Genomic DNA, 22,377 nt, shown 5'->3' on the forward strand with positions numbered 1-22,377 from the left:
CTTTGGAGTCTTCAACTGAAGTGGTTTTATTGTTGATCCTCAGTCTTTCTGATTTTTTGTGTTTCGTCTCAACTCCCCGGCTTCTGCCTGGAAGCCCAGACATGCTCTAAGCCCGGAAAGGTTAGACAATTCTCGGCCACCCACCATCGTCAGGGGGAGCTCAGCGGCTTTAACTCAATATGGCTAGCTCTTGGGTGGACGTCCCGCCCAGCCAATCAAGGCGCGCTGCAGCCTGGTGTTTACCCGCTGCAGCTCCAGACCAGGCGGCCTATTTAACCGGCCGTCGAGGCCGCTTCTCTCCTCATACTTCTTTTTTGCTCAGGTGTGTACGGAGTACGGAGTACTTGTGCCCAATTTCACTGTACGCGAATAAAGGCGGGCCAGGCTATTGTTTCACCTGTTTTTTTTTCCAACATTTCCCGACCCCCTGTTATCCTCCATACTGTACGTACCTAGGGTATCAATTGACCTTACCAAAATGCCTACAATCTTCAAGAACAAAGCCGTCGTACTTAGTGGCACATTTCCTGGCTATAAACAAGGTTGGTGCATATCGCTGTTGTGTCAGAACTATGTGCAATACGCTGATGCTTTGATTCCCCTACTACAGCCGACTTGAAAGAATTGATTGAGTCGAATGGAGGCACTTTCAGTGCAAAAGTAACTGATGACTGCACCCATCTCATTAGTTCCCAGAAAGAGTTTGAGAATAATGGGACTAAAAGTAGGTCTAGCTCTTCGCCATAGATCCCGCGATTAACCCCTTTTATATTGGCGCAAAATCGATGTTAACCAGCTTATTGCCTAGATAAACAAGCTGCCTCTGTTAATGGAATTAATATTGTTATGGTAGAATGGTTGCTTGACTCAATATCATCCAAAAAATGCAAGAAAGAAGCAGAGTATCTCTGGTCGACATCAAGCAGTGCCACCACTAGCACCACAAACCCAGCCCCCACAGCTAACCCTAGACGTTCTGTTCGAAATTCGCAGGCGCAGGTGCAATCTCAACCCCAAGCTCAATCCCAAACCCAAACCTCCCAGACAACTCAAACCGTGGCAACAAAAAGTAACAAGCGTAAAAATGATGATACCACAAAGTCTTCTAAAACCAAAAAGGAGCCCGATTCTAAGAAGCAGTCTGGGAGTGCAGTAAAAAAGCAAAGGACGCAAACCATTCCAGTTGATGATCTCTACCCAAATAAGAGTGAGACCCAAATGCCCCGCTTTGCCCTATAAGTTGAGAATTTACTAAAATAGTATCTAGGTAACTATCATGTATATATCGATTCTGATGGCACTATTTATGATGCAGCTTTGAATCAAACGAACCGCATGAACAACAACAATAAATTTTACTTCATTCAGGTTCTGGAGTCGAATAAGCTAGATGGAGTTTATGTGACTTGGACCCGCTGGGGAAGGGTGGGAGAAAATGGCCAATCTGCCGACTTCGGAAAAACTGGGCTGGCTAGCGCGATAGCCACTTTTGAGAAGAAGTTTCGTGATAAGTCTGGCTTGCCTTGGAAAGATAGGTTTGGGGCACCAAAGCCAGGTAGATATATGTTCCTCGAGCGCGATTATGAAGATGAGTCAGATATTGAGAAAGAAGAAAAACCCCAAAAGAAGGCGAAGGTGGAGAGTGATGAAGAAGAGGACGAGGTGATAGTTCCAGACTGCACATTGGCAGCGCCAGTGCAGGAAGTCATTGGACTTATCTTCAATCAAGCATTCTGGGCGAATACTATGGCCACTCTAGACTACGATGCGAATAAACTACCTCTCGGAAAACTCAGCAAACGAACTCTTCAGAAGGGTTTCGAGCTATTGAAAAAACTTTCAGATATGGTAAACAGCAAGCAGTCAGTGAACAATGGCGTTAGCTTGGACGATTTCAACAATCAGTATTTTACTGTGATACCTCATGCATTTGGGCGAGGCCGTGTACCTTTGATTAACTCCACCGCTATGATCAAAAGAGAGATCGCTCTTCTTGAAACACTAACAGATATGGAAATCGCAAATGAGATCCTAAAGGTCTCAAAGACCGCTGATCCTGTGGATAACATTCATCCTCTTGACAGGCAATTCGCAGGTCTTGGTTTGCAGGAAATGACACCCCGTAAGTCATAATCAGTATATCGGCCAAATGGTTTTTGACTTAACTAATATCACCCACCAGTCGACCCTCTAACATCAGAATACCAGGAATTAGCGAATTATCTAATAAAAACCCACGGCGATACACATTCTGTCAAATACAAGGTGCCACATCCGGATACCCTTTTACGTATCCCCAAAGCTAACTAGGTCAATCCTTGCAGCTCCAACATATTTTCCGAATTGAGCGCAACGGTGAGAATGATCGCTTTTTAGATTCCCCATATGCCGGCATCAAAAATAGCAACCGACGACTCTTATGGCATGGCTCTCGCACCACCAATTATGGTGGCATATTGAGTCAAGGACTGCGAATTGCTCCTCCTGAAGCGCCTGTAAGTGGGTATATGTTTGGGAAAGGCGTCTACTTTGCAGATATATCCAGCAAGTCAGCGAACTACTGTTGTTCCTACAACAGTGATAATACTGGTCTTCTCCTCTTGTGTGATGTCGAACTTGGAAATCCGATGCTGGAACTTATCCACTCGGACTACAACGCTGGTGAGCGTGCGAAGAGTGAGAACAAACTCGCGACCTTGGGGATGGGGCGGGTCGTCCCTCAGGGTTGGAAAGACGCCAGCTGCGTGCATGAAGATTTGACCGGGGTGCTGATGCCGGATACGACGGATGCTCCGCGGTCGTGTGTTAGTGACGATGCCTCGGGGTCCTTGTACTACAATGAGTATATTGTTTATGATGTGGCTCAAATCAGGCTCAAGTACCTGTTCTGCGTTGGAATGAGTTGATTGTGATATGATTAATTCGATTTTTTGGGTTTTAGTTAGTAGAGACATTTTATAACGTATGTCTGCACATATACATGAAAATTTCACATTCCTTCTTTTATTCCTTTGTACTCCGTATTAATTTTTGAAATTCTTTACACTCGGAATTATCATAATCTCGGACTTCGCTGAAACTAACCCAAGGATCAATCCCCCTGCAATTTTCCTCTACGAGCGGACCAGGGTAGATGTGTCTAGATACGAGGTAAGCCTTTAGGATCCTTGCAAGACAGGAACAGTCTGCGTCGCAACGCCTGGAATTATGGCAAGATTCAAAGACACGCCTTGGATGGCAAACGGGCCTGCGAGAATCAATGCAGCGGCACTACGGGCCAGCATGGTACTCATTCCCATGGGCGCGAGGCCACATCATCAAACCATCCACCACGAGTCAACCTCTGCTCTTCCAGCTCCACCAACAACTACTGCGCGTCCAGCCGCAAGCATGAAGGGTCAAAATGCGACGCAAATGCGGGGTTCAAGCTCAGCGAAGCTTTCTGGCCGGCCCTAAGCCGTCGATCCTCAGCCCCAGCGAGACACCAAGGTTGCGTAAATCGCCCCGGGGGACGTGGAACACAATTGATGGCGCCCTTACGTTCTTCCCTGCTGTCTCCTAGAGTCATACCACTAGGTGATTTTTCCCGTGCAAGGGCCCTCCGCTTTTGTGTACCGTGGTTTTAGCAGAAAAAACAAACAGTGGCGCCAGTTGGTTCAAAAAGTGGCTGTCTCCCTAGGCCGAGCCCATTTCTGAGGCTTCTCTTCGTCATCTAAAATAGTGCCAGAGCGGCACTCCCCTCGTTTTTATGTGATTCGATAGAAGGGTACCTGAAGAGCCCAACATGCGAGCTACGTTCGTTTCACTGTTTTTGCTGGCGCAAATTGTGGCCGGGAAATACTTCCCTCCGACGCCCAAGGATGTGAAGGTCGTGAAGTCCAAATTTCATGAGGGTGTTAAGATATCATATAAGGAGGTATGTCTGCTCCATTTTCCTGTTCATGTTTTTTGGGATATAACTAATTACAGTATAGAACGATGTCTGTGAGACGACTCAAGGTGTTAGATCCTACACTGGATATGTTCATCTACCACCCCACAGCCTGGACTTGGTGAACGTCGATCAGAATTACGATATCAATACTTTTTTCTGGTTTTTCGAGTCCCGCAAGGATCCGGCGAATGCTCCTTTGTCGATATGGATGAATGGTGGCCCCGGCTCATCTTCTATGATCGGGCTCTTCCAGGAGAATGGCCCTTGTTTCATCAACGACGATTCTAAAACAACTCGTTTGAACCCGTGGTCCTGGAACAACGAAGTCAACATGCTATACATTGATCAGCCGAATCAAGTTGGTTTCAGTTATGACAAGCTGACAAATGTCACATTGGACACGTTAGCTGAAGAGTCCCAGTGGGCAGTCGCGGATTTCTCCAAGGGGGTGCCAGAACAGAACAATACATTCTATGTTGGAACTGCTAGCACTCTAAATCAAAACAATGCTGCAAATGGTACCATGAACGCTGCACGCTCACTCTGGCATTTCGCCCAGGTGTGGTTCCAAGAGTTCCCAGAGTACAAGCCAAATGACGATAGAGTTAGCATCTGGACTGAATCTTATGGTGGTCGATACGGTCCAGCATTTACTTCCTTTTTCCAAGAACAGAACCAGAAGATCAAAAATGGAACCATAAAAGAAAAGGGAGATACCCATGTCATTCACTTGGATACTCTTGGAATTATCAACGGCTGCGTCGATTTCCTTACTCAAGCTCCATCATATCCCCTCTTCGCGTATAACAATACCTATGGTATTAGTGCAATCAATGAGACTGTCTTCAAAGCTGCGATAAACGACTGGCAAAAACCAGGTGGCTGCCGAGATCTGGTTATTAACTGTCGCAAGCTTGCCGCCGAAGGAGATCCAAAGATGTATGGAAACAACGAGACTGTTAATGAGGCTTGCCGTAAAGCAGATAAATTCTGTACCACGAGCGTGGAGGAGCCCTATCTTACGTTTGGTGATAGAGGATTTTACGACATTGGTCACCTAAGAGCAGATCCTTTCCCGCCCAATTATTATTTGGGATTCCTGAGCCAGGCGAGTGTCCAAGAAGCTACGGGTATACCTGTAAACTTCACCATATCCTCTGATGCTGTTTATTCTGCTTTCGGCAAGACTGGAGACTATCCAAGATCTGATGTTCGTGGATATCTGGAGGATATTGCTTACCTTTTGGATTCTGGAGTCAAGGTTTCTCTTGTCTATGGAGATCGTGACTACGCGTGTAATTGGATTGGTGGAGAGGATGTCAGTTTGGCAATCAAATATTCCGACTCTGATAAGTTCCGAGCTGCAGGGTATGCCAATATCCAAACAAACTCTTCTTACGTTGGTGGGCAAGTACGCCAGTATGGCAATTTCTCATTTGCAAGAATTTACCAGGCTGGCCATGAGGTTCCTTCTTATCAACCAGATACGTCACTCGAGCTATTCCATCGTGTCATGTTTAATAAGGATATTGCTACCGGGAATGTCGACCTTACGAAAGAAAGGGGTTACGGCTCTTCAGGACCCGCGACAACCTTTCAAGTTAAGAATAAACCACCTGGTTTCCCTAAGCCTGAATGCTATATCCTCGACTTGAGCACATGTTCAAAAGATCAGAAGGAGAGGGTCAAAAATGGAACTGCCGTTGTCAAGAATTACATTGTGATTGATAACAGTACAGCGCCATCGACAACTCCTACTCCTGGAAGTGCCTCTGCTAGTGCCCATCTTTCAATGGGGTTAATGAGCCTTGCTTTAATGGTTCTTGGTGCCTCTTTATGGTGAGGAAATAATTATTGCTTTTCGACATTCTAGATCACTGGGCTACATGTCATTTCGAGCCTGTAATGATATTTGGCTTTATACCTCCTGCACGGATACATAGAATGATGCTTTAGATATTAATGACCTTCTTTATTTCTCATTTACTATGTAAGCTTCTTATTGTAAATAGTGTAAATGTAGTGTAAATTGAAAGTATAGAAAGCCTCTTATACATGATCTTAAATTGGAAATGTTGTTCTGTGTCGAACGTTCTAAAAGGATAGTAAAAGCAAAAGTACGGAGTACGTCGCATCGTAAATTCAATGGTAGAATACACAAGGGGTCCATTGGTAATGACTTCGAAATCCAAATATGCGGTATTTGCCGACATGTTTGTTCCACACAATGCCATTTCATCAAAATTATTATTTCTTCTCCACTCTCTTCAGCCAGCAAAGAGATATGATGAAAAAAAAGGGTGTATGAGGACCAACAGAAGCCAGTTACCAACATACGTGCATCAATGATGCGGTTCCAAAAATTAAATAGTTCTCTACTGGTATAAATACCACTAGATGGACCTGCACAGAGAAAGAGGCAGCCCAATGGAAGTAAGGAATGCTGTTCAGAAGAAAAAGGATAAGTAGCAGCAAGTAAGGCTAGTTAGGAACGGTGAAAGAGGTACGTACCTGTAACTACTTGTAGCCAAGTAGTGCGCAGGATTGTTCATGCAGCCATGAACAATCTAAGAAAAGAAAAAAAGATGGAGAAGAGAAAAGGAAGAAGAGAGAGCAAAGCAAAGAACGCGCTTTATATAGCCTGATCTGGCGCTAGACCAAAACAGGAGATGCCTTAGGATCACCTTTCCGCCTTACTAGAATAGGAAGGGGCTGGTGTTGTGAAGCATGCTCACTGGCACTGGTAGTTATCATGAATGGTGCATTTGATCTTGCACGTACTGCTGGGGTCCCCAACCTGATTGAAAAACAGGGTCAGAGACTGGGGAACAAAGGTATCTGAGGCTTTGGAATGAAAATCAAGAGTGGTGGAAGTGCTTGGGGATCAATAACGACGCTGAAGGCCAGTATCAGCTAAAATGCCACCATCCTTTACAGGTGCAGCACGCTAGCACTTGATAGTCAGAACTCAGCCATAAAGACAGGATATCCAATGCGACACACATGCATTTGGCAGATAAACCAAAGGAATGTTCATAGCTAAAGACCAGATGGGTATCCTTACTGAGGACTCAATTAAGGACACTCGGTAGGAATGCTAGGTATTGAAAAGCAATAGACCCTCTTGGTATAGAGCTAGCTCTACCAATATGTTTTTTCTGATATATAGCTGACTCCCTAGATAATAATCAAGAGGTAGGAAACCCTCCAAACGCCAAATCTCGCACACAAGAAACATAGCCAAGTATACCATACAGTATAGGGCAGTGTTATATTTCCAGGGAAAAGAAAAAATGTTCAATGGCGAAGGAATATTTACGAGGCGGCCCTGGATTTTATAAAGGCGGTCGCTCAGGACGCCGGGTCGCCAAGCGGGAGTCAGGGTCCTTGACAGGGGGAGCTTCGACAGGGGTGGAATATAATACGGAGTACGGGCCAAGGGCATTCACTCGACGTGCGCTCGAGAGGATCTCATGAAAATAAGCGATTTCTCCTGCATGGCTGTCCGTCAATCACATAACTAACTGCCATCAGTCCTCGGTGGCTGTCTGCCTGCCACCGAGGGAGTAGTTTTGGGCGCGTTGCGATTGGTCGCGCGCCTGATTTCGGGTGTCTTACGGGACTTCGTTCCAATACGATACGGTAATGTAGAATAATAAAATCAACATATTGGCGTAATTTACAGCTGTAGTACCAGATCCTGATACAGATCCACACGCGGTGATTGGTCAATCGGAGTCTGAACCGGAAAATTTTCCTGACTCCGACGACAAAACCCGTTGCTTTCGCACTCACCGTCATTCCAATTCCCATTCTGTCCAGTTCACACAAAAGAAACAAAACGCCTTCTGAACCCCACAGCCAGCCCTCAACTTTACTACCTCTCTTTTCTTATAGATTGTTATATTTCAGTGCTAAAAAAGCACTGTTGGTGCTTATGCGTGTGACACCTTCTGAATTTACCTCCCAGGTCAGTGCCCGCCTCTTCTGTCTGTAAGGGGTCATTTTGACCCCCTCAACGAGTCGATTAAATAAAATACAGAATTACTGACTCTTCTCTGAACTGTAGGACTATATCTCGGGTATGGTTCCATTCATCATTCTTGGCTTGGTCGCTCTCCACGCCCTCAAACAACCGCTGACAGAATCTAGATCACCTCTGGAAAGCCTCAGTAAACTGAGTCATTTCACTCGAGCCGTCCTATTTTCTCTACTTACCAAAGCGGTTTTTTGAAATCATCATGTTTTCACGACTCTTGAAGTCCGTCCCGGCACGAGGCCATGGCGCCATTGGCATGACAAACCGGGTCCTCCAGGCTCGATATATGGCATCAGTTGCCAATGATATCCCCAAGCCAAGTAGTGGCCTTTTCGGCTCGGAGCGTGCCACTTTCACAATCCGAGATGGTCCCGTGTTTCACGGGAAGTCCTTTGGAGCAAAGAAAAACATCTCCGGCGAGGCAGTCTTTACGACCTCACTGGTCGGATACCCTGAATCCCTTAGCGACCCGTCGTACCGCGGTCAGATTCTCGTCTTCACTCAACCTTTGATCGGAAACTATGGTGTTCCTTCTGCAGATAAGGATGAAAACGGCCTTTTGAAATATTTCGAGTCTCCTAGCCTTCAAGCTGTCGGTGTTGTTGTTGCCGATGTTGCTGAAAAATACAGCCACTGGACTGCGGTTGAGAGTCTCGCAGAGTGGTGTATTAGAGAAGGGGTTCCCGCAATCTCTGGCGTGGATACCCGTGCAATTGTGACCTACCTTCGCGAACAGGGTTCATCTCTCGCGAAGATTTCTGTCGGCGAGGAATACGATGCCGATCAGGATGAGGCGTTTGTTGATCCTGAGCAGATCAACTTGGTCGCTAAAGTGAGTACTAAGGCTCCTTTCCATATTAGCCCAGGAAACAGTAATGCGCACGTCGCCGTTATCGATTGCGGGGTGAAGGAGAATATCCTTCGAAGTCTTGTCAATAGAGGCGCCAGTGTAACAGTGTTCCCATTCGACTTCCCCATTCAGAAGGTTGCACATCACTTCGACGGCGTCTTCATCTCTAACGGCCCTGGCGATCCAACCCACTGCCAGCAAACCGTTTATAACCTCCGTAGATTGATGGAAACTTCTCAGTTGCCCATTATGGGTATCTGTTTGGGCCACCAACTCCTCGCACTTGCGACAGGGGCCCGAACTATCAAATTGAAGTACGGAAACCGCGCTCACAACATCCCTGCTTTGGATTTGACCACCGGCCGTTGCCATATTACCAGCCAAAACCATGGCTACGCTGTTGATGCTTCGACGCTTCCTAACGACTGGAAGCCATACTTTGTTAATCTTAATGATTCCAGTAACGAAGGTATGTCATTACAACTTGATTAATTATAGTCTCATACCCTAACAATGAACTAGGCATGATCCACAAGAGTCGTCCGATTTTCAGTACCCAGTTCCATCCCGAGGCCAAAGGAGGTCCATTGGATTCCTCATATTTGTTTGACATCTATCTCGATAGTGTCCAGAAATATAAACAGAGCCAAGTCGCCTTTCAACCCCAACGGGACAGTCGGCCAAGTCCACTGCTAGCCGATTTGTTGGGCAATGAGCGTGTTGGCGTTCAAACCACCATTGGAGTGCAACCAACTGAGCCCATTGTGCCTATTCCAGAGCCTACTACCCCAAAAATTGCAGCTTCGGCGTGATACCTGTTTATCCCTTGATTCTTTTTATGATTGGTTGGAGTTTTTGTATTTTTGTGAATCAATTGTTACTTGAGATAAGTTAGTAGCCACACAATGCAATGACAATTATATCCCAACATCTTTATCTCTCCAACGGCTCCACGTAGCTTTGAATACGTGATTATCTCTTTCTCTTGTGCGGGATATTCAAAGTCGTTTATCCATGCCGTCATTTTCGCTTCCGGCTAACCCTTAGCGCGTGCTTAGTCATCATCCCACAACAGGACCGCCACTACAAAGCTCTCGTGTGCCTCTCGTTTCTTCCTCTCTTCAACCATCCCCTCATCGACGAAGTGTAAGTTAATGATCCTTTGGTGTCATCATTATGGCTTTGTCTTGATTACTTTGGCTGACCTCTCCTATTCTATAGTCTCAAGACTTTACGAAGATGAGAGCTAAGTGGAGAAAGAAGCGAGTTCGACGTTTGAAGCGTAAGAGAAGAAAGGTTCGGGCTAGAAGGTCAGTATCTCTTAAAGCAGGCCTTACACTTCTTTGAAAGGCAATCTGTCAAATACCTGGACATTATGCTGACCATCTTTGCAGCAAGTAAACGCCTTCACGGCTCTGTCTTAGTCGTTCCGTGAAAAAAGATATCGAAAGCTGAGGAATAGAAAAACGATGCGAAACTTTAAAGACCTTCCAAGTCACAATGTATCAATTACCGATTTTTGAAGCATTCGACGTCTCCTTCTCGCCTTTGGTGTTCTAAAACAGGATCACCGATCAATACTTGAATAGCGCCACCTGCATTCCTTTTGAATTCGATCGATACCAACACTCTTATGACTGGTCATACGGACGAAACCATTAGTTTGTGCGGTCATTGCTGTTTACTATGTGTTCAGGGGTTGCAGGTAGGGGCAAAGGAGGAGTTTGTTCTTTATCATCACGGGGGCTAGTCAATATCGGCGAAATATCCGAATTATGGAGTCGAATCTGAAGAGTTTACGAATGGTCTGCTGGTTTTGGTGTTGTCTGTGCGATAGCTTTTATGTGTATAATTGGCTTGCCTATAACAGATTCCAGAATGAAATGCGGACAGCCTTCTCTACCAACGTCTTTTGCATATTCTTCCTAGGAGTAATTGTAGAACGATGCCACAAGTGTCCTCCGGCGAATAGATTTTGATATGTGGTAACAACTCCATATTCGCGCTCATCGCGCTACTGCTGAAGTTGTAGAATTTTTTCTTTAGGAACAAAACTTTGAAAGTTAAGCAAACAACAGCTCCAAATCGAGAGGTATACGTTGGATACCGGCAATTGGTATCCTCCCTTCACGCTTCACATTTCACAATATTCAATATGGGCCATGAATCTCCTGAGAAGAAAAGGAAGCGCTCGTCCGAAAAACATGACCGGCCAAGCAAGAAAACAGCCGTCGAATCTGCGCTGCCACCTCTGAAGGTGCAGTTCATAGATAACCCAACTGCACCTGTTCCAGTAATCGGTAGGATTTTCTATCGATCTCTCCCGCTGGTCTTTCAGAGGAACCCTTTTTTAAATGCTTCGGGCTAACACTGCCTTCCCTTTGCTAGCATCCACGCCAGGCCTCCGTCTTCCAGAAAACCTCTCCCTCTCCGCATACACGAAGCCCCGTGGGAAGCGCGTTTCTAAGACCACTGCTACAAATTCTGAACTACTGGGTTCTGAACTCTTGTTGCAATCCTCTACACACCCTAAACTCGATTTCATTGCGAAAGAGGGGGTGGATCAATTGGACTCGTTGTGGAACCACTATGTCGCTATATACGATCCAAAGCGAAATTCTTTGCAGCTGGTTGAAGCTAGAAAGCTTACAGTGAGAGGATGTGTACGAGAAGCCAAGTCAGATAATTTAGATGAGGAGCCCGAAGAAGATGCAGTGAGTCCCTTCACCATTGTTCTTCAAATGGATCCGCTAAACGATTCTTTTTCTACAGAAAACCGCATTCTCAAAACGCTCTGCTCTCGCACAAGCCTTTGGCACCAAACAATCTCGCAAAGCTGTTCAGTCCGTCGCTGAAAATGCCCTTCTTTCCAGCGCTACCCCCGGAGCTCCCAGCGCTGCTGAATCAGCCCTGCTCTCGTCCATGTCCATGGATGCAATATCCGCTGCTGCACGGGCCCAGCAGGAAATTCAAGCTGCAAAACCGCTTCCACAGCCGAATTTATCTGCAACTCACCCATCTGGTGTCTACTCTATTGAGTCCCTTGTTCCAGGAGGGCTGTCAACATTACATTCGGTGCCGGTTCGCGACTGGCAGACGGCTCTCGCAAATTCTGAAGCAATTTTGACTAGATCACGCTTCGTCGCCCACCGTGTGGAAGCACTAGGTAAATCAAACGACAAGACCCAACTTCAACTTCTTCGCTTCATTCTTATACTTATCGAGTTTGCTGGCTGCTTGAAACCTACGCGTGGTTCCGACAAAGGTAGTGCTGGGAGCAAAAAACTACCTCTTCGCGATGAATTGCGACAGAAGCTCTCAGAAGCAACAGCTTCCAGCCCTGATGGCAAGTCAGATGCTGGAACTCGCTTTATGACTGATTCTTTCATCGACTCTCTGCGCAGAAAATTCGTTCCACAGGGCGCTATTTTATCACGAAATGATATTACTCTTTTGCATACTACGATATGCGCACTATCACTACATGTTCCACCGGCGTCTGGCGCTCCGCACGGCGCGAACGAGTTGGCGACCGATCCTGCTGATTTACGCGATGATCTAGGTCTGGAGAATCAGACTGTGCTGCAGTACTTTAAAGAATTAGGCTGCCGAGTGGAAAAACCACGGGAGAACGAGTATACAAAATGGGGTGTTAAGAGAGGCAAAGCAGAGGCCGCGATGAAGAGGATTGCGCGATTGAAGATACCTGTAGAATTTCCGAAACTGAGTCGTGGTGGAAGAAGATAGAGAGCCGTAGTTAAGGATGTTCTGTGTACCCCAATTGAGATGTGCCACATAATCGCGAATACCAAAAAAAAAAAAATACAAAAGAATGCTCTGAAATGTATATTCTCATTATTGGGTACCTGAAGGGACCCGTTGATTTATTACAAAAAGGATTGCAAAAGACCAATTCAAACGAACGGCTAAGATAATAAAGCCTCACCCACAATATTCAAAATGGGAGTAGGTTCCATACATCACTCATAGCACATCCAATATGGATAAATGTGTATCCGAAAGCAAATATATATCCTGTATCGACTGAGTTCCCGCATATTCGAGTAAAAGACAGCATCTGAATGTAAGAGAATGTATAGATGTAGAACAACTGTCAAAATCATTACTCGTCGAGAAAGACTAGGGTTGGAAGCGCAATGGGAGCCCTAAGCACCGACTTTTACGGCTGGGGCCGTATTAACGGGAGAATCAACAGACTCAGGCCGCGCAGTTTTCATCAACTCATTCAGCATACGCTGCTTATCGGCGGCCTCCGCTTTGAGCTCTCGCTGCAATGCAACCTCAATATCTTCGCCTTCGCCGAGGCCAAGTTGAGCATCGGTCCACATGGGTTGGTTCTTCATGTCATGGACCGCGGCTTCATCACCAACACCGAGGAATCCACCAGCTGCCTTCCAATCGCTGGTCTTGCGGATTCCCAGGCGTTCCCAGACAGCGACGAGAGAAGAGACCAGATGATCACGAAGAGGCTTAGTGTGGCCAGGAGTAGGAGTAACTCTCAGTCTCTCTTCGCCACGGGGAACGGTGGGGTAATTGATAGCCTGGACATAAACCCCATAGTCTTCCAAGAGCATGTCGGATGCACGCTTGGCTAGTTCAGCATCACCGACAAGGATAGGAAGGATATGTGAAGGGTTAGGGATAACGGGAATATCATTGCCAGTCAATGCAGACTTGACGGCACGGGTATGGAGTTGCTGAAGAACTCTGTCGCGGCCATATCCTGATTGGTATTCAATCGAAGTGGTGGCACCAGCCATAGTTGCTGGAGGGAGGGATGTTGTGAAAATGAAACCGGGGGCGAGGGAACGAATCGCATCAACAAATTTTGCTGATCCTGCAATGTACCCACCAACACAGCCATAAGCCTTGCCGAGAGTACCTGTGATAATATCGATACGATCCATTACACTGCCACGGACATTCTCACCGGAAGAAGCGTTGGCCTCGTAATCAAGGTGCTCAGCAACACCAGCTCCATGTGGCCCATACATACCAACAGCATGAACTTCATCGAGAAAAGTGAGAGCACCGTACTTTTCAGCAAGGTCACAGATTTCTTCAATTGGGGCAATGGACCCACACATGCTGTAGACTGACTCAAAGGCGATAATCTTAGGGATAGAAGAGGGTAAAGAAGCCAGCTTCTTTTCCAAATCCTCAAGGTCATTGTGTTTGAACACCATTTTCTTAGCGCTCGAATGGCGAATACCCTGGATCATCGATGCGTGGTTCAAACTGTCGGAAAGGATCACGCAGTCCGGCAGCTTCGAACCCAAGGTCGCCAGTGTAGCATCATTTGCGACATAGCAAGAGCTAAACACCAACGCAGCCTCCTTTTTATGCAAGTTTGCAAGAGTGGCTTCAAGGCTAACAGCATGCTGATTGTGGCCCGAGATATTTCTGGTTCCGCCAGCACCTGCTCCGTAGTTCTCGAGCGTCTCGTGCATTGTTCGGAGCACATACGGGTTCCGTCCCATACCAAGATAGTCATTGGCACACCACACGGTCACCTTGTCTTCGAGAGAAGACATATGGGCTCTTGGAAACTCACGGGCAAGGCGGTTGATGTTGTTGAAGTAGCGATAAGTCTTGTCCTTGTGCTTCTTCTCCAACTCGCCGTTGTAGAATTTCTCATAGTCAAACTTGCCGGCTGGAGGAGCCGCAGGCTTGGGTCCAGGACAGACAGATTCACGGTTCAATGGAACAGAGGCCTTGTTCAGTTTTGAGAGAAGATGAGGAACTGTAGCAAACCGGTTAGCAAGAAGAAAGGGGAGCAGTCATAGAAAAAAAAGGGGGCGTAAAGGATTGGCTGGTGGCTTACCCTTCTCGGATTTCTTGTTGACGTCGTTGGAGACATTCGCATTTCTCACGGCAGTCGTGTGCAGGGCTCTCTTTGCCTGAACACGCATAGCCGCGCCCAACCCCTGAGCAGGGCAGCCACCAGCCAATCTCGAGCTCTGCACGGCCAAGGCCTTGCTCATGACAGGGCATCTTCTCGCAATGACCTGAAGGTTGGAAATCGTGCCGCCACGAGGGCTGGCCGCCGGGCGGGTGCTGGTGGACAGCGAGCGAAGCGTGGCGGGGGAGGTCTTCTTCAAAAACGGGCACATGGACCGGGACTGTTGCAGCAGAGCCTCCATGGTTGACAGATGCAGAGTTTTGCGGTGTAGTCTTCGTCGATAGTGATATAATCCAACTGGTCTCTCTATGTATGTCTACAGCAAAACGGAAATACACCGGGAAAAATATAAAAAGAACACGCACGGCTCAACAGGACGTCGTCTCGGAGGCGGCTTTGCAGCGCCGAGCGAATTCCTGTTCGGCGGAGAATTCCCCACGCAAATAAGCAGCCGCTGATTGGCTGCCGGAGTTCCCCCACCGCGAAAATATTGCCGTTTTGGGCGTTGCCGAGCCCCGCTCGGGCTAGCCCCATCACGTGCTGAGCGAGGTACCGCCAGCCGAGTTCCGGCGGAGAGGTACAAGCACCCGGGCCAAAACATGACTGAGCGTGAAGCGTTGTCTGTCTCATGCCGTGACATCGCGCGACGATGCGCGGCTGGAAGCGATGCTTGTGCCTGATGGCTGGCTGCTACGAGGGTCTTTCAGCTGAACCCCCCAAACCCCGGCGCGGCTGGCTGGCAGCTGCTCGGCGAATCCTGTGGAAGCTGAGTGACTCTGTGTCGAGGAACGCCGAGCTATTTTCGGTGAGGGGCAGCATCGCCCCCTGTTGCGCCGCGTGCGGAGAAACAGCAAGACAGCCATGACTTATTATTTATTGCCAACAAACTCTGATATTCATACACGTCAACCGGATTGTTTTCTCCAACCCCAATGCCGCCTCCATTGGATCTCTATTGGTACATGCAAAGGATGAAAAAAATTAAAACGAGTATGAAAAGCGAAAAGGAAATTGAAATATTGCGAAATACAGAACCCATAGCAGGCCGGGATAGATGCAAATGGGGGGGGAACAGAGGGTAGTTAGTTGAAAAGGCAAAGCAGACCTGAGGAAGCCCTGTAGTTAATTCAATGCGGATTATTGATCACAATGATAAACGAAAATGAAAAAATAAAAAAAAGAACAAACAAATGGAAGACAATACAAAATTGAAATGAAATGTATGTAGCTTTGAAAGCAGTGTTCATGCAAACAAAGAGCACCTTTAGGGTCAGAACTCCGGAATCCAGAAGGAACACAGTTTCTCCAGCCATGCTTCTATCTAATCAACCTCACCATCAATTAATCGCAGCCTCTCCTTAACTGTCTTTGCCTTCTTGGAGCGGCCTATACCTGCACCTGCCGCACCACCCCCGCGCCCTCGGCGAGGTTTAGTGGCTGGGTGTCCTGGGGCAACCTCCCCAGATACAGGCGTTGCAGCTCCAGAAGGCTTTGTGCTGTTGTCTTCAAAGTGGCCCTCTCCTACACAAGAATGTTAGTAACTAAGACAAATTGCTTTTGTGAACAAAGGTCTCTCAAACATACCCTCATGGTACATATCATCCAGCGTAATATCTCTCTTTCTCTTGCCTGGTCCCCTCTTTCCTTTCTTTGTAGTAGCTTCTTCACCCTTCTCAAGAGCCTCTTTTTCCTTTTGCTCTAAGATTTCTGCCTGCTCATCGTCTGCAAGCCACATCGCAATGTCCTTTGTACGGTTCTCGCGGCTGCGGGCATTGAAATCGACACCACCAGCAGCGCCGCCAGAAATAACAACTCGCTGCACCTCTTCCTTCTGTAACGCTCGCTTTCGGATCCGTTCTTCGATGGTGCCACGCGTGATAAGGCGGTACACAGTAACTTGCCTCGTCTGTCCTAGACGATGCGCTCGATCCATAGCCTGAGAATCAATGGTAGGGTTCCAGTCAGAATCGTAGAAAATGACGGTATCAGCGGCTGTCAAGTTGATACCCAGACCACCCGCACGAGTAGACAAGAGAAATACGAAAATTTCCGGACGCTGCTGGAAGTCAGACACGGTGTCACGACGATCTTCCAACTTGGTACTTCCGTCAAGACGACAGTACTTGTAATTGCGGTAGGTCAGATATTCTTCCATCAAATCAATCATGCGAGTCATCTGGAAATATAACAGTACACGATGGCCGCCGTTCTTAAGCTCACGCAGGAGCTGATCGAGTTTGGCAAGTTTCCCGGAGTCCGTCACGAACCGTCGCATTGAAGGAACCGTGATATTAGTGAACCGGCCCTTCTCTGAGCCAGGTTCGGGCAGCATTCGAGGCAAGGAGTAAGGTGCTGGATCCAATTTCTTGGCCAATATCTCCGCTTCCATTGCTGGCGTAGCCTTTCCGAACAAAACTTGACGAACCGATTGACTGAAAAGACTTTCTTGGCTTTCCACAATTGCAGCACGTCCATAAGAGGATATTGTGATGGGAGGGGCGGTGGCTCCCGGTTTAGCGCAAGGCTCGATGTTGCGAATACCTCCACTTGCGGCGACATTATCAGATATATTCAACAGTTCACGCATATAACCAGTTGCAGTAGTGTTAGCCAATGCTCGTCGGTTATTCCGCTCGACAATATTGAACATCGAATGGATATGAAGAGAATTAGGATCAATGTCATCATCGTCACCATCCTTGTCATAAACAGCATTTAACAATGAGAGATGGTTGGAGTAGCCTCGTCGCGTCACTGCCCGTTCAAATACACCTTTATGGGATGCATCAAATGCCTCGCCAACGGAGATGTTGGAGAATCGCAACCAGGAGAACGCATCACGATGGCTCAAGCTTTCTCTGATATTTTCAGGAGTCCAGATGTTCATCATGTGAGACAGATATTTTCCTTGGAAGCCAGCTTTCTCATTTCCTGGCCCAGCCATGTCTAAACGAGCCTCAGGGCTACAGAGAAGACGTGGCAGGTCATATTCAATAAGATTCCGGGTAGAATACCCCACATTGACGAATGACCCCTCCCGCACAAAGGATGCTGTTTCTGCAAAATAACAGGCCGAAAAAGGCGAGGTGGTGTCAGCTCGCTCGAATAAATCAGGATGGTTGCAAACTTTTCGAAATTGCATAACCAAGTTCATCAGGGTCGTACTATCTGTGTCATCGCCGATAGCAGCCTTTTCAATAAGGTCCATGATGCTAACGCGGTTTCGTAGGTTGGCGTAGTAAGCTCGTTGACGATAAGTAAGATCACAGAATATGTCTTTTTCCACTTTGTCGCCGAGTTCTTTTTGAACATGCTTTTTGATACGGCGAAGCATAAAAGGTTTCAAAATCATATGTAATCGTTTAAGCTGGTCTTCATTGAGTTTGGTATTGCTCTGGGCGTGGCTCTCGATATCTTTGGAGAACCATTCGCTGAATTCATCGTGAGAGTCGAACAAAGTCGGCATGATAAAATGGAGCAATGCCCAAAGCTCCTGCATGTTGTTTTGAATTGGAGTACCGGTAAGTAAGAGTCTGTTTCTGCAATGCATCCCGAGAAGACTTTTCCATCGTGAACTTTGCGACGACTTGATCGCCTGGGCTTCATCCAGAATCATATACTGCCATTTGATCTTTTGAAAATATTGAGCATCGCCAACGACAAGCTGGTAGGATGTCACGAGAACGTGAAACTCCGATTGTCTGCGGTAGGTGATGTTCCTGCGATCCCAGAATTTTCGAAGGACCTTGCGGTCTTTCGCAGATCCCCAGTAAGGCAAAACCTTGAGATCAGGCACAAACTTCACGATTTCCTGTTGCCAATTATGAAGAGTGGAGGAAGGCGCAACGACAAGGAATGGGCCCCATATATCGTGAACTTCAGCAAGGTAGGACATCACAGATATAGACTGCACAGTTTTACCAAGACCCATCTCATCGGCAAGAATACCGTTAATGCCCTGCTCGTATAAATTAACGAGCCAATTAAGGCCTTTAAGCTGATACTCTTTGAGCTGGCATGTCAGCATCTTCGGTTGCGACACTTCCACGTCGCCCAAGCTGGTTGGATTTTGGAAATTCATCTCTCCATCATCGAAAGCGGCCATCTTATTTTCCTCGCCATTGAAAGCTCTGGCACGATCCTGGGCTTCTTGGACGGCATTTTGAGCATTAGCCATGGCAGCTTGTCTCAAAACGGTATCATCCTCAGCATCAAAATCAAGATCTTCGAAATTGGTAACTTTACCACCACCTTCAGCTAGACCAGCCAGACTATCAGGTAGCTTAGAACTACCTTCTCCCATCGCAGTAAGGGCCGTAGCATCTCCGCTATCTTGGGCCTGATCGGTTTTGATCTTTCGGCCAATGAAGTGAGAATAAAGTTCGGTCTGAGAGATCAAGAAATTAAGCTTCCGTCGCTGTCTATTTGCTTCCCGATCTGCCTCTGCCTTTTTAGCCAGCTCAAGCTCCTGACGTTGTGCCAGGCGTCGCATGTCACGCTCCTCGCGCTCATTTCGTTTCCAAAAGGACATCATTTCACGCATCGTCCGTTTGGCTCTGGCTTGGGTATCCTTCATGCTCCTATTTGTGCGTTCTTGCCATTTTCGAGATTGCTTGCTGGCCAATTGAGCAGTTTTGCGTAGATTCTCCTGGCGAGTACTGAGAGAGACAACTTTGATGCGATGTACTTTGGGAATGTCCTTTCTGGCAATATCTCTCCAAATTTGCTCGTAGAGCTGGTTATAGCCCTTCGAATCGTAGGGTGTAGAGAATACGGGGCTTGATTCTTTAGAACGCGCAGCTTTTGAGTCTTTCTTTAAAGATGCTTTTCTAGGATCTTCTTTGGGAGCCAACGAAGCCATGTCATCATTCTCCATCTCAGCATAAGCGGCTTCTGCAAGTGCTTTCTCGGCCAGTTTCTTTTCTTTAGACTTCTTAGGTCTAGTCGACTGAGTCTTAGTTTGCTTCTTCTTTGGCTGAGGAGATTTGGAGCGAATATGGAAAGAGCTGGTTGTACCGCCCTCGAGGTTTGGAGCTATAGGATTCACTTCCGAGATTTCTTGTGTAGCCTCGCCACGCTCAAGTGCAAGGGTAGTATCCTTGATTTTCTTTTTGGATCGTGCAATCTCTTTGGCTAGCTTTTGCTTCTCTGCCTCGTCGTCGATTTTATTGGCCTTCTTTTGAGCTGCATTTAGCTTCTCCATCTCATGACGGACGGTATTTTCCCGGCGTCGTTTTCTTTGCATGTCCTTCTTTCTCTCTTTCTCTTCTTGCACTTCTTTCTGTTGTATTTCGGACTGGACGTCGGCTTCATGTACACGGTTGAAACGCTCAGTTCCTTGAAGAGCCTGCTTTTCAAAGACCTTGGCGAGCTTTCCCAAAAATTCAGTTCGACGGCGCTAGAAAGAGAAGAATGCATTAGCTCTATTATATTATTGCAGTAAGATTGACAATGCTGCATGGGTGTGAATACCTTTCGCTTTCGCTCTTCCACTAGCTCCAGTTCTCGAGCCCTCTTCTTATTTTTTGAAATGTATCGGTGCCACTCATCTTCAAAGCCTGGGCCTTCAATATCGCTGACATTTACTGCCTCGATTTGCTGCATCGCCTTAGCAACCGCCTGACTGGAAATCCTTTCACTTTCAAGCTCCATCCCTGTTTTCTGTTGGTTTGAGGACGGAAGAGCGGTTGGCGGGACGGACGACCTTGAAGATGAAAACCCATTGGTAACCGGGCGGTGAGCAACGTCACTGAAAGCAGCATCATATTGAGTGCTGACGCGCCGCTGCTCCGGATCCAATGAAGGCATCTTCTCAGTTTTGATCGATTGCGCCAGTGGAGGAGGAAGGTTTGATTTGTATGACTGAGGAGGTGATGAGGGCCGACGGGACGGAGGTTCGTCTGCCGGCCCAGAAAGAATATTGGCGAAAGACATTGGATTCGACCGAGCTGGCTTCTAAGGTCACGAAATCAATATGTGCACAGAAATTGCTGGGGGTAAGGGGTCCTACTGATTCTTTTGGTGACAATGGTCTCAACGGCGGTTGGCCCATGATGCCGCCATTGTTTGCCCTGAATTCATACGGGTCCGTTTCACGTTTTGGAGAGTGTGAGAAAGTATCAGCAATATTTGTCGGATGTGTATGAGAAGTGGAAGGATGGCCGTATGTGGGTGGGGGGGAATGCGACGTGGTGGGCAACAAAGACCCACCAAACGGCCTTGGTAGGGTGTAAGCCGGAGTTGTAGAAGCAGAATGGCCATGATATGGGGGGGAGCCATCTGCATTCACCACCGCTCCGCTCAATGGGGGTAATGTATTGCCTATTGGGGATGCCGGGCGGGCGAAACGCGGACTGCGGTTAAGGGAGGCGGACGGCGGCGGGAATGCTGGTGGTGTACTAGGTGGATGCTGATAGGCCTCATTGTTGGAATATGACTGAGCATCCCTGGTTGTCGGCGAGTATGGTGGATAGCGAGGCTGTTGGGTGGGCGAATGCGACTTGTAGGGCGGACCTCCGGTCATCGCGACACGTTCGACAGGCAATGTCGTTTCGGTCCAATGTGATCTGGTGCGGGATCCAACACAGCCTGGGCACACACGCGAATACTAATCGATTGTGGTGCTGCTTCCCCCCAAGCTACTGTCCTCCGACACGGGCAGCGGTTGCCATCAACCCTCCTAGGGCGGCTCTGGAATGGGCAGGACGGGCAGGGAGCATCAAATCTAGCGCAGGCGAGTAGATTAGCAGCGGAATCAGTGAAATTGAATGGCCCGTTAGATGCACAGTGGGCCGGGGCGTTGGGGCAGACAGGAGGTGAAGAGATTGAGCGAGAGCCAGAACAGGAGAGAAAGATGTTGGCCACTAGCGAGATTGGCAAGACGATTGGGGGAGAGAAGGTTTCTTACAGCGTCTCCTTACAGCCCGAGCCTGGATTTCACACACACAAAGAACGCAGTCGCGAGGGGTTGGGCGGTAGGACGGAGGCCACCGGGCTCATGGGGCAGCGTGCTGGAAACGGTCAGGGACGCAGCAGACGTGTGGGCGGGCGGCCACGGCTACAATTGCGAGCAGGGAGACAGCGTAGCGGCAGGAGCTGGCGATCGGTGATGGCGAGGCAGGGCGCAGAGGCGGTGGGAGGGGTGGTGGTGATGGAGGTGATGGTGGTGATGATGATGATGATGATGATGATGGGAGGGTGAAGGCGAGAGGGTGGAGGTTGGGCGCTCTGGCATGGTCAGGATCGGGATGTGGAAGGGCTGGCAGGCGGGCGCATACTTTTTCGCGCTGCTGCGATCCCATCGCCGTGCCTGCGCTGCGTCCACTCCCGCGCCGGCGCTGCCCAGGCGTGTCAGGCGGGCGTTACTAGCGTCTTCGCTGCTCGTTACGCCCTGCCGCCTGCCCATTGGTCCGAGCTCGAAATCGCCCGCGCCCGCCCGCCAATCATGCGGCGAAGAAATTGCTGCTAGCTGCAGCTCGACCCCGGCCCGTAATCTATCCGTATCGTCGTGACCAATATTACCGCTCCCAGGCAAAAAGCATCCGAACGCGCTGTTCGCACGCGAAGCGGCCAGGCGAAGAGCTTCGAGCCGGCGAGAGTTCTCCAGGGCAGCCGTCACCGCGATGGCGCTG

General features: G+C 48.0%; 6 protein-coding genes across 6 annotated transcripts; 4 read left to right on the forward strand and 2 right to left on the reverse strand.

Moving 5' to 3' along the window:
- Positions 1 to 478: 478 nt before the first annotated feature.
- On the forward strand, positions 479 to 2,906 carry LOZ57_004931 (uncharacterized protein; the record flags this gene model as incomplete). The annotated part of the gene is made up of 6 exons (XM_049253970.1): positions 479 to 542; positions 611 to 724; positions 809 to 1,207; positions 1,268 to 2,122; positions 2,183 to 2,265; positions 2,325 to 2,906. The coding sequence occupies 6 exons, from the start codon at positions 479 to 481 to the stop codon at positions 2,904 to 2,906; spliced, it is 2,097 nt and encodes a 698-aa protein (XP_049107039.1).
- Positions 2,907 to 3,784: 878 nt separating this feature from the next.
- On the forward strand, positions 3,785 to 5,777 carry LOZ57_004932 (uncharacterized protein; the record flags this gene model as incomplete). The annotated part of the gene is made up of 2 exons (XM_049253971.1): positions 3,785 to 3,916; positions 3,975 to 5,777. 2 exons carry the CDS (start codon positions 3,785 to 3,787, stop codon positions 5,775 to 5,777), a joined length of 1,935 nt encoding a protein of 644 aa, XP_049107040.1.
- Positions 5,778 to 8,175: 2,398 nt separating this feature from the next.
- On the forward strand, positions 8,176 to 9,635 carry CPA1 (Multifunctional pyrimidine synthesis protein CAD; the record flags this gene model as incomplete). Its single annotated transcript, XM_049253972.1, has 2 exons — positions 8,176 to 9,292; positions 9,346 to 9,635. 2 exons carry the CDS (start codon positions 8,176 to 8,178, stop codon positions 9,633 to 9,635), a joined length of 1,407 nt encoding a protein of 468 aa, XP_049107041.1.
- A 1,343-nt stretch (positions 9,636 to 10,978) lies between these two features.
- RPA49 (DNA-directed RNA polymerase I subunit rpa49) lies at positions 10,979 to 12,570 on the forward strand (the record flags this gene model as incomplete). The annotated part of the gene is made up of 3 exons (XM_049253973.1): positions 10,979 to 11,123; positions 11,212 to 11,537; positions 11,596 to 12,570. The coding sequence occupies 3 exons, from the start codon at positions 10,979 to 10,981 to the stop codon at positions 12,568 to 12,570; spliced, it is 1,446 nt and encodes a 481-aa protein (XP_049107042.1).
- A 419-nt stretch (positions 12,571 to 12,989) lies between these two features.
- On the reverse strand, positions 12,990 to 14,987 carry LOZ57_004935 (uncharacterized protein; the record flags this gene model as incomplete). Its single annotated transcript, XM_049253974.1, has 2 exons — positions 12,990 to 14,587; positions 14,669 to 14,987. 2 exons carry the CDS (start codon positions 14,985 to 14,987, stop codon positions 12,990 to 12,992), a joined length of 1,917 nt encoding a protein of 638 aa, XP_049107043.1.
- Positions 14,988 to 16,067: 1,080 nt separating this feature from the next.
- INO80 (putative DNA helicase ino80) lies at positions 16,068 to 21,269 on the reverse strand (the record flags this gene model as incomplete). The annotated part of the gene is made up of 4 exons (XM_049253975.1): positions 16,068 to 16,267; positions 16,331 to 20,144; positions 20,219 to 20,701; positions 20,757 to 21,269. 4 exons carry the CDS (start codon positions 21,267 to 21,269, stop codon positions 16,068 to 16,070), a joined length of 5,010 nt encoding a protein of 1,669 aa, XP_049107044.1.
- Positions 21,270 to 22,377: the final 1,108 nt, after the last annotated feature.

This window comes from Ophidiomyces ophidiicola, assembly GCF_022830035.1.
Source record: "Ophidiomyces ophidiicola strain CBS 122913 chromosome Unknown scaffold_22, whole genome shotgun sequence".
Taxonomy (NCBI): Eukaryota; Fungi; Ascomycota; class Eurotiomycetes; order Onygenales; family Onygenaceae; genus Ophidiomyces; species Ophidiomyces ophidiicola.